Consider the following 11,247-nt stretch of genomic DNA (forward strand, 5'->3'; position numbering starts at 1 on the left):
AGTCAGTACAGATTCTCTGGACAAGTATCCAGGTGGATTCCTAATGTTACCATCTCCTGAGATGCTGCCAGTCCTGTTGTGTTTGTGGACTGTTATCCCTCTGATTTTTTTTACCTCTCCAGTATTGGGATTTCACTCTGTTCGAGTCAGAGTTGACGTTAAACTGTGCTTAGCCCTCCCGGGTAGGGGATGTGGTTTTAGACATCAAACACCACCTCAAATATGGACATTTTTGAAGGTCTCACTATCTACTTCCCCACTTTCTCCACCCTCCATATCCTCCTTCTACAGTAAACACTGAACTGTTCTCCCTCCTTGTGGGAGCACAAGATAGTAACAATACAATCACATGCTATAGAGGGCAAGATGCGTAATGGTATTAGTGTAGCTGCAGAAGATGAACTTGGTTGTACCTGACGGAGGCAGTCAGAGCTGGGGCCCATGGCTACCCCCCCTGCTCAGACAGCTGGTTTCACCAGCCTGCAGAATATCTCTGGGACACAATTAATGCCAGCACCCTGTGGATGAACACACCAACTCCCCTCCCACTCTGCCAAGGACATGTCCTCAATTGCTTCTGCTATCAAACTCTAGCCACCCAACAACTGGAGGATGAGCTCCATCTTTGTCACCCTCCAAACTGATGGGATCCATGTAGATTTCATCACTTCTGACCTCCTTCCTCAGTTTATTCCCAGATCCAATGCTCTAACTCAGTACTGCCCTTTCTGAACTGTCCAACATGTCTTTCTGACATCTGCACAGTGACTTACCACCATCACACCCCAACTTCATCTACCTACTGTGTTCCCAGTTACCTTTCCCTCCAGCCGTACCATGTCCCATTTACCTCTCATCCTCTGGAACCCCTCCTTCCCAAGTTCCTGATTTCAAGCTTCTGCTTGAAATGTTGACTGTTCTCCTGGGATGCTGCCTGACTGGCTGTGCTTTTCCAACACCACACACTTTGACTCTGATCTGCAGTCCCCACTTTCTCACTGGTCCACTGTAGTCAGTTCCCAACAACGCCCCCTTGACAAAAGGCAAATTTAAAAATACATTGTCTCTGGCAACTGAGAGACAGAGTACTTCCCCACTCGAGATTCTATCTGACTGGGGTGGGGAGATGGGTGAAAATAGCTTCCATTTCAAGGTCCCAGCAGCAACTGCTGCAAGATAAAACTACTCATTCTGGTTGAGAGCTTGACCACACACATTCAGGCTGCTTCTACAGTTCCAATTTCTCTATAACCCAAGACCTCATGCTGTTTATTTTTACCGGTTTTCAGTAGATAGCTCTCCACCTTTGCCTCAAAGCCACATTAAAAAAAAGGACAAAATATAATTCTTAAAACCATAGCAGTGTCACATGCTGAAGACTGTGGAATGAATTTGCACTCAGGACTAAAAGCAAAATCCTGCACAGGCTAGAAATCTGAACCACAGAATGCTGGGAAAACTCAGGTAGTCAGGCTGCATCAGCAGACAGACACTGCTAACCTTTCAAGAGTCACATCCATCATAAACCATGAACTGTCTTTCCAGAGACTCTACGAAGATTTTTCCTACACTCTCTTGGGCAGCATGGTGCCGCACTCGTTAGCACTGCTCCTTCACAGCAGCATCCTAGGTTCGATCCTTGGGCAATTTATCTACATGGAGTTCTCCCTGTCTGTGTGTAGGTTTCCTCCCACAATCCAAATGTATGTAGGTGAGGTGAGCTGGCTATGCTAAATTGACCATAGTCTTTTGGAATGTGGAGGTTAGATGGAGTGTGAGTGGTCAGTGTAGTCTAAAGGTCTGGGTGGCTGACCTTTCAGAGGGTCAGTGTGGACTTGTTGGACTGAATGGCCTGTTTCCACACTGTAGGGATTCAATGTGAATTAAACTCAGGATTCCTTGACACTGATGGCTACCACTGAGCCATCTGTCCGAGACTCGGGCTTCTGTCTACAGGTGGGTGGAACAAGTGACATAATGGTAGTGTTACTGAGACAGGAATTCAGTGAGTTAGGTTAATCATCTGAGGCTGGAGGCTCAAATTTTATTGTAGTTGCTAATGGATTTTTGTGTTCCATTTTTTTTTTGGAAAATATCTAATCTCAGTAATTGTGGAATGTTGTTCAGGTCTTGCTGCATTTGAACAGGGACTGTTTCAGTATCTGTGACGTTGTCAATGGGGCTGAACATTGGGCAACCATGAGCAAACATCCCCACTTCTGACATTCTGATGGAGGGAAGGTCTTTGATGGAGAAGTTGACATGGTTGTGTCTAAGAGAGTACCTTGAGGAACGCTTGCAGAGATGTCCTGGGAATGTGATTGAACATTGATAACCAGAACCATCTTTCTTTGTGCTGGACATGACTCCAAACAGCAATGAGGTTTTTCTACTGAGTCCAATTTTCCTCGGACCCCTTGGTAAATTGCTTAGTCAAATTCTGCCTTGGTCGTAAAGCATTACATTCACCTCTTTACATTCACCTCTTTCAGTCATACTTGGACTCAGCTGTACTGAAATCAGGAGGTGAGTAACTCTGGAAGATCACAGACTGAGTATCAGTGATCAGATTAGTGTGGAGGACATGTGCCTTGATAACACTGTTGACAAAATCTTCCATCACTTCACTTGTGATTGAGAGTAGATTCGGGGGGGTGGAATTGGCAAGGTTGGATTTGTCCCACTTTTTGTCAACAGGTCACTACTGGGGGCAATTATCTCCATCTCCAGGTAGATGCTGTAGCTGTACTGGAACAGAATGGATAGGGACATGGCATGTTCAGGATCACAGCTCATTCACCTTATTCCCACAATGTTAGTTAGGGTGCATTGGCTTCACAGTATCCAATATCTGCAGCTGTTTCTCGATGTCATGTGGAGTCAATAGTACTGACTGAAGACAGGTATCGGTGATGCTGGGGACTACAATGGATTGTCCCTTTGGATCTTTCTGGCTGCAGGTTGTTGCAAATGTTTCAGCCTTATCCTTTATTCTTTTCCCTCAAACCTTAAACTGGTGCCCTCTAGTCCCTGATTTCCCAACTCTGGGAAATCAACTGAACACATTCACCCCTTCCGTGCCTCTCATGATCTTATACATTTCCATAAGAACCCCATCCCCCAAGACCCTGAGTCCTGGCAGTATCCTTGTAAATTTCTTCTGCACCCTCTCCTGTTTAATAGCAGCCTTCCTGTAACAAGATGACCAAAACTGAATCCAATATTCCACATACAGTCTCAGCACCATAACTTCCCAACTTCTGTACTCCGTGCCCTGACTGATGAAGGCCAGTGTGCACATAGCCTTCTTCACTGCCCTGTCTACCTGTGACTCCACTTTCAGAGAACCATACACCTGAACTTTGAGGTCCCTCTGTTCCCCGACACTCCTTAAGGCCCAACCATTCATCATGAAACTCCTACCTTCATATGACTTCCCAATATGTAACACCTCCATTGCATTGAACCACATTTGCAATTTCTCGGTGCACGTGCCCAGTTGGGAGAAAGTGAGGACTGCAGATGCTGGAGATCAGAGTCGGCAACTGTGGTGCTGGAAAAGCACAGTGGGTCAGGCAGCATCTGAGGAACAAGAGAGACATCGTTTCAAGCACAAGCTCTTCATTAGGAACAAGGGGGTTCCCCCAAGTGGGCTAAGAGATAAATGGGACATGAATGGGGCTGGGAGGAGGGGAAATAAGGAAACTGGTGAAATCAACATGGTCCAAACTCATGGGATCATGGTAACCTACTTCACTGTCCATTACACCTTCAAGTTTGGTGTCATCTGCAAATTTACTAATGATATCTTGTAGGTCCACATCCAAATCATTTATACAAATGACAAAAAGCAGTGGACCCAGCACCGATCCTTATGGCACACCACTGGTCACAGGCCTCCACTCTGAAAAGCAATCCTCCACCACTACCCTGTGTCTCCTATGTTTGTGTATCCACATCCCTGTATTTCATGAGATCTAACCTTGCCAACCAGGCCCCATGAGAAACCTTGTTGAACGCCTTTATGAAGTTCATATAGATCACGTCCACTGCTCTGTCCTCATCAATCCTCTTTGTTACTTAATCAAAAAACCCAATCAAGGTCATGAGACATGATTTCACACGCACAAAGCCATGCTGACTATCCCTAATCAGTCTTTGGCTTACAAATACATGTAAGTCCTCACACTCCGGATTCTCTCCAACAACTTTCCCACCACCGATGTCAGGCTCACCAGTCTATAGTTCCCTGGCATTTCCTTACCACCTTTCCTAAACAGTAGCAACACATTTGCCAAACCCCAATCTTTCAGCACCTCACCTGTGACTGTCGATGATACATAATATCTCAGCAACGGCCCAGCAATCACTTCCGGAGCTTCCCACAGAGTTCTCGGGGACACCTGATCAGGTCCGATGGATGTTTCCATCTTTATGTTGAATCATAGAATCCCTGCAATGTGGAAACCAGGCATTTGGCCCCCAAAGGACCACACTGACCATCTGAACAGTAACCCACCCAGACCCTTTCCCCTACCCTATTACTCTACATTCCCTTGAATGATGAACCTAACCTGCACATCCTAGAACACTGTGGGTAAATTCCCATTACCAGCCCACTGAATCTGCACATCGTTGAACAGTGGGAGGAGACGGGAAAACCCAGAATAATCCCATACAGACACGGGGAGAATGTGCAAAGTCCACACAAAGAGTCACCTGAGACAGGAATCAAACCCATGTCCCTGGCGCTGTGAGGCAGCAGTGCTAACCACTGTGCCAACATGCCAGCCCATCATCCCTTCAAAATGAAATTTCAGTTCCCTCAAAACCCCACACATGCATCTACCTATTGCCATCCTAGCTAACTTACCCCCACCCCGAGCCTCCTGTTTATCTCTCAGCCCCCTTTCCCAATCCACAATCCTGATGAACAGCTCCTACTGGGAAAGTGGACTCTCATGCTCCTCGGATGCTGCATGACCTGTTGTGCTTTTCCAGTGCCACACTTTTCGACTCTGGTCTCCAGCATCTGCACACCTCACTTTCTTCCACAACACCATCCTCATGAAACTCCGCCAGAGCAAGGTCAGCGTGGGACTCGATACTTGAGCTTCCTCTGCTCATTGTCACTGAACAGAAAGCTGTCTCTACACTTTTAAACTAAAAGTACAGCGACAATGTCTACATCAAACACTTTCAATAAGGGACATCACCGAGTTAGAAACAGAGTAAAAGATTCTAATCTCTGCAACTGAAACTAAATCTTCCTGTATTTTTGAAAACTGGAAGGAAAGCTGTCCCGATCAAAGGCTCCCAGGACACAGACAGCATGCAGTGAAATACAGAGTAAAACCACATCTACGCTGTGAATTAAAAATAAACAGAAAGTTGAGCTCTCCCTGCATTGTGCCGATCAAACACTCCCCTGACTGGGACATGACAAGTTTAGATACAGAATAAAGCTTCTTCCATATTGCCTCCCTCAAACAATTCCAGGGGGAGGTATAGTATAAGGTCAATCCCTTTGTTCTACCCAAACCCCATTCTCAGACAATCTCTCCTTGGGTCTCACTGTCAGTGTCCTCGGGTGAGGGTGGGCAGGACCCAGCAGACACCCTCCTGAAACAATGAGCTACGTTTGATGATTGTATTCATGGGGCCTTCACCATGAGACCTTGTGGAGCTGAATTCAGTCAGGTGACAGCACAGCAGCTCACAACCACTCCTATTGGTCCAAATGAAATAGGCCATCCTGGTAATAACTCAATGAGTTCAGTCATTGGTGGAGATTGTAGAGATTGGGTCTGGTTGATTGGTTCAATGTTGCTGCTTCTGGTCACATTGGTGTCAGGTGAGAGCAGGTTGTGTGTATAAAAGGAGCTGGTTGGAGGTGTGTGGAGATGGTTGAGTTGTTTGTGATCATGGGTGATTTTGTAGTGAGGGGTTTGTTCCCTTTGTTGGTGTTAGTTGGAGCTGTTTGTTGCTCTGAAACATGGCAACAGTTTCTGAGCCAGAGGTTTCCATGGACAATAGTGAGAGCCAGCCCTGTTCCTGAGAGAGTGCCTCCTCATGGGGATCCCATTGGTTCTAGTTTCCGAATGTCTGAGGTTGGGAGTGTGTGCCCACTGCAGACTGTGATGGTGCAGTGTGGAGAGCACAACCTGCTGGTTAGGGCCCAGCTGGATTTATTTGGAACCAAGCACCTGATTAAAGCTGCTGACCTGACCCTGGGGACAGCAAGTTGTCAGCCAACCAGGGTCTACCCTGAGAACCAGACTGTCCTCTTTGACTATGGGCTGCATGAGTGTGGCAGCAGATTGCAGGTAATGGGGGTTGTCTACACTTGCTGGAAGTTTGGGCTGCAGAAGGTTCCTGACTATAACCCTTAATGTGATAATATTGAGGACTAACCTCCTACTCTCAAATCACCAGATGAGGTTCCTCTCCTGGATTGGTCTGTGCCTGAACTGTTCTCCATCTCTTGCCTTGTGCTCCTATTCTCATTGGTTTAGAAGCCTCTGATTACAGGAGTTGTTCTGTTACAGTGTATGTTGTGAGTTGGGTATCATGTGGTGGCTTGAGTGGTGTTTTGATACTGTGAATGTTCTCCTGACTTCAGTTAGTGACCTTCTATAGTGTGGCTTTCTCCATTATGAATACTTTCCCAATAGTGAGGTCACAGAAACACAGCTCTTTGCAGCATGACTTCTTTATTTTGAAAGAAAGTAGCTCTGTAACCATCAGGCAAATTGTCTTGACTCCCTCCCACTGGGGGTGCTCGTCTATGAATAAATTGACTGTCCTTGTCCTTGAGGAGCTCCACATTCAGCCCATTGGTAAAACTGTTCTGGTTAAATATTTCCTCTATTCTTCCCATCTCGTGCACACTGTTTTATTGCCTCACCTTGCTATTAATCTCTCTGCATTCTGCTGGTAATCTGTTTATAATCTGAAGGTTTCATGATTACACTGGGAGATGATGATGGCTAAAAGATTCCTGGAGCCTCTTCCCTGTGATAACAATCACAACATCCCTGTACCCTCAATATTATCTCTCATTCAGTCTGGGAGCCCAACACACAACCTCCTTTCGACCAACTTTTGGTTCAGGAATTCTCATCCTGATGTTTGGAACGATGTTATACATAGTTAAATTGATCCTAAATAACTAACCTGTGAACTATTGCAATTGAATACTGGTTTCTCCAGCTCAGGGTGTGGGAAAGCAGTCTCTTGGCCCTGAGCCTGTTGCACTCAATAAGGAATTGGTCTAACGGGATGGTGTCATTGCGAACCCTGTGTAGAACCTTCTCATTTCTGATCAGCTCCTCACTCCTTATCCTGGTGTCTTTCAGATGACTGGAGATTTCCTGATCTACACCACCCACCTGACCCACATCCCAAACTATCCTGGATCTGTCATTGTGAGAACCAATGGTGCTGTTGTTCCCATTCAATGTCGTTATTTGAGGTGAGAATCTTTACTTGATTGTCAATATGATCTCCTGCTGCTATTGTCTGACATTGTCCAAAAATGGCTGCCCTGTCTCCTTCCTCCAGGAAGGGCAATGTGAGCAGCAATCCCATCAAGCCCACCTGGATCCCATTCAGCTCCACCAGGTCTGGAGAAGGGCATCTGTCATTCTCCCTGCGTCTAATGAATGGTATGTGATGGGTGGCTGGGGAGGGATCTCCTGGTGTCTCTCTCTGAGTTGTACCCATTGGCTCCAACCCTTGTCTTGCTGTACTTCAGGTGACTGGCTGACAGAGCGCACTTCCACTGTCTACTCCCTGGGAGACCTCATTCACATTGAGGCATCTGTATCAATGGCCAACTACGTGCCCCTGAAGCTGTACATTGATGGCTGTGTAGCTACACTGAGCCCCGACAAGGACTCCACCCCAAGATACAGCATCATTGACTACAATGGGTAAGGAGCTCTCTGCTTTCTCCAGCTGCTCCCACCTCAATGGCTTCACTCCATTCACTTGGCCCTTTGTCCATCTGCAGTTGCCTCCTGGACAGCAAAGCTGAGGACTCCTTTTCAACCTTTGTGTTGCCGAGAGACGGGCGGGAGCCGGACAAGCTCCGGTTTGACCTGGATGCCTTCCGTTTCTATGGAGATGAGCGATCCTTGGTAAGAGGAAGCTGCTGATGTGGTTCTCCACCCTGGGGAGGGAGTCACTAAACACTGACTTGTTCTGTGTCCCTCAGATGTTCATCACCTGTTACCTGAGAGTTGCTGCAGTGGATCAGGGAGATTCCAGGAACAAAGCTTGTACTTTCCAGAAGCTGCAGAATATGTAAGTTCCCTCTCCCTGTCCCTCAGGGATGTTGTTGTTGGGAGAGGTGATGCATCATGTGGTTGATGGGCTGTTTCTCTTGTTTAGGTGGACCCCATTGGAGGAGTCAGACAGTGACATTTGTGCCTGTTGCCATGTGGGTAACTGTGGGAGCACAAGGGAGATGCTGTTCCCTTTCAGAGGAAGGAGAGACCTTGTCCCTGAAGCTGGTAGGACATTGACCCTCTAGATGTTGGGAATCCCCACCCCACTCCCCCCTCTCTGACTGGAATGTTTGATCTTGCAGAGAGTGATGCTGGATTGAAGTGGGAGGGGGAGGCCTCACTTGGCCCCCTGATCATTCTGGATACTGAGCTGACCAATCTGGCAACTCAGCCCCTGACTGAGGGTGACGGAAGGATGCAGGAGTGGTCTCCAAGTGGTGAGTTGGCTGCCGCCTCGTTTCTCTTTCTGTCCCTGTTTTCCCTCAGTAACCAGTGGTTTCTCCTTGTTTTGTAGGTGTGGAGTCAGAGCTGGTTGTGATGGTGGTCCTGACTGTGACAGCTGTCTGTCTGATCTCTGCTTCATTGCTGGCCTTGTTCCTGTACAGGAGACACAAGCAAACACCCATCAACTGGTGATTGGAATAGTCAATAAAGCAGTGATTCATGTCCTCTGTCTCGCGTTGGTTTAGTTTCTGCATCCTTCCTTAATTTAAACTATTCCTGGGTACAATCTCTAGGTTTAACCTCTCCAATCCGTGAACTGAGTATCCTGAATGATTGATTGGGTTCTAGCAGATATTTGCTGTTTCCAGTGAGCAGTTTAGACCACCTTGGATGTATTTGATGTATCACTAACACCATCCCTCTAACTTTTGTATTCCCAGCTACTTTTCACCCTGGCCCAAGCCCTTCCCCTTGGATCCCCCTCCCACATTCCTGATGCCAAGCTTATGCTTGAAATGTTGACTCTCCTGTTCCTCAGATACTGCCTGAGCAGTTGTGCTCTTCCAGCACCATGTTTTGACGGACCTCCACACCTGCAGTCCTCCCCCCTCCTTCCTGGTCCAATACAGTCAGTTCCAATAAACACCACCCCCTTGATGTGTCTCCTCCAACTGCAACAGCAGGAAGAGTATCTTCGCCCCCCTGCCCCACCCTGGATTTTAAGAGTATCTTCGCCCCCCTGCCCCACCCTGGATTTTGTGACTGAGGAGGTGGAGAAAATAGTTGCCACGTCAAGGCCTAAGCAGCAACTGCTGAAAGGTGTTTCCTGGTTTTCCACAGGTAGCTCCCTGCCTTTGCCTCCACGACTCTCTCCAACCAACCAGGACAAAATATAATTCTTCAAACCATAGCATTGGCACAGGCTGAAGACTCTGGAAGGAACCTACACTCAGGACTAAAAGCAAAATACTGCACAGGCTGGAAATCTGAAACCACAGAATGCTGGGAAAACTCAGGTGGTCAAGCAGCATCTGTGGACAGACACTGCTAACTTTTCAAGAGTCACAATCAACATAAAATATGAACGGAGTTTCCACTGCCTCTAAGATTCCTTCCCATGTTATCTCTGGCAGCATGGTGGCACAATGGTTAGTGATGGTTTTGATTCCAGCCTTGGATGACTTGGGCGGTTGTGTAGAGTTCTCCCTGTCTCTGTGGGTTTTCTCCTGCAATCTAAGGATGTGCAGGTTAGGTGAACTGGCTGTGCCAAATTGCCCATTGCATAGGGGTGTGTAGGTTAGGTGCATTAGTCAGGGGTAAATGTAGAGTAAGGGGGGTGGGTCTGGATGGCTGTTGTGAATGTGGACTTGTTGGACTGAATGGTCTGTTTCCACACTGCAGGGAGTCCATGTTAGTTAAACTCCTGATCCCTTGACAATAATGGCTATCACTGAGCTATCTGTCTGAGGTTCAGGCTTTTGTCTGCAGGTGGGTGTAACAAGTGACATAATGGTAGTGTTACTGAGACAGGAATTCAGTGAGTCAGGTTAATCATCTGAGGCTGGGGGCTCAAATCTCATTGTAGTCACTGATGGATTTTTGTGTTCTATCCTTTTTTGAAAATATCTTCTCTTGGTAATTGTGACTGTGTGAAATTAATCTTTTATCGTTCACAATTCCCATGAGGGAAGGAAATCTACCATCTTGACCTGGTCTGGCCTAAATGTGACTCCAGACCCACAGCAATGTCACTGATTCTGAAATAGCTGAGCAAACCAATCAAATCAAGGGCAGCTAGGGACAGATTAAAAAAAATCCCAGCCAAGACAGAGAAGCCACAGCATGTTTAACAGTGAGGGATTGAGCAATGGGAATGTCATGAAGACTGTTATGGTGTGACAGTGAGATTTTCCCTTGTTGCAGACAGTCATTGCCTGACAGTTGTGTTGTCTCCGAATGTGAATGTTGTTCAGGTCTTGCTGCATTTGAACAGGGACTGTTTCAGTATCTGTGACGTTGGCAATGGGGCTGAACATTGGGCAATCATGAGCAAACATCCCCATTTCTGACATTCTGATGGAGGGAAGGTCTTTGATGGAGCACTTGACATGGTTGTGTCTAAGAGAGTAACTCTGGCAGAGATGTGCTGGGAATGTGGTGATTGAACATTGATAACTAGAACCATCTTTCTTTCTGCTGGTCATGACGCCAACCAGCAAAGAGGTTTTCTAATACCATTGAGCCCAATTTTCCTGACCCCTTGGTATATTGCTCAGTCAAATTCTGCCTTGGTCTTAAAGCAGTCACCCTCACTTCCCCTCTTCAAGTTCAGCTCTTTTATTCATACTTGGGCCAAGCTGTACTGAGATCAGGAGCTGGGTAGCTCTGGTGGAACACAGACTGAGCATCAGTGAACAGGTTAGTGTAGAGGACATGTGCCTTGATAACACTGTTGACAACACCTTCCATCACTTCGCTTGTGATTGAGTGGATTGGTGGGGGAGGAATTGGC

The 11,247-nt window shown here is 46.9% G+C and overlaps 1 protein-coding gene across 4 annotated transcripts in view; it reads left to right on the forward strand.

The window, feature by feature from the left end:
* The first annotated feature begins 5,903 nt into the window (after positions 1-5,903).
* The window catches only part of LOC122541055 (zona pellucida sperm-binding protein 3-like), a 46,218-nt gene continuing 40,874 nt past the window's right edge, over positions 5,904-11,247 (forward strand). For 3 of the 4 annotated variants that reach the window (XM_043677569.1, XM_043677571.1, XM_043677570.1), the window contains exons 1-7: positions 5,904-6,326; positions 7,359-7,474; positions 7,564-7,667; positions 7,757-7,934; positions 8,015-8,141; positions 8,219-8,307; positions 8,395-8,516. In XM_043677569.1, the coding sequence (XP_043533504.1) occupies positions 5,904-6,326; positions 7,359-7,474; positions 7,564-7,667; positions 7,757-7,934; positions 8,015-8,141; positions 8,219-8,307; positions 8,395-8,516 (1,159 nt within the window). Of the gene's footprint in view, positions 6,327-7,358; positions 7,475-7,563; positions 7,668-7,756; positions 7,935-8,014; positions 8,142-8,218; positions 8,308-8,394; positions 8,517-8,593; positions 8,729-8,805; positions 8,963-11,247 lie in introns of those variants that run through there. The other variant, XM_043677568.1, reaches the window with a different exon arrangement.

The sequence above is a fragment of the Chiloscyllium plagiosum genome, chromosome 36, assembly GCF_004010195.1.
Source record: "Chiloscyllium plagiosum isolate BGI_BamShark_2017 chromosome 36, ASM401019v2, whole genome shotgun sequence".
NCBI classification, from domain to species: domain Eukaryota; kingdom Metazoa; phylum Chordata; class Chondrichthyes; order Orectolobiformes; family Hemiscylliidae; genus Chiloscyllium; species Chiloscyllium plagiosum.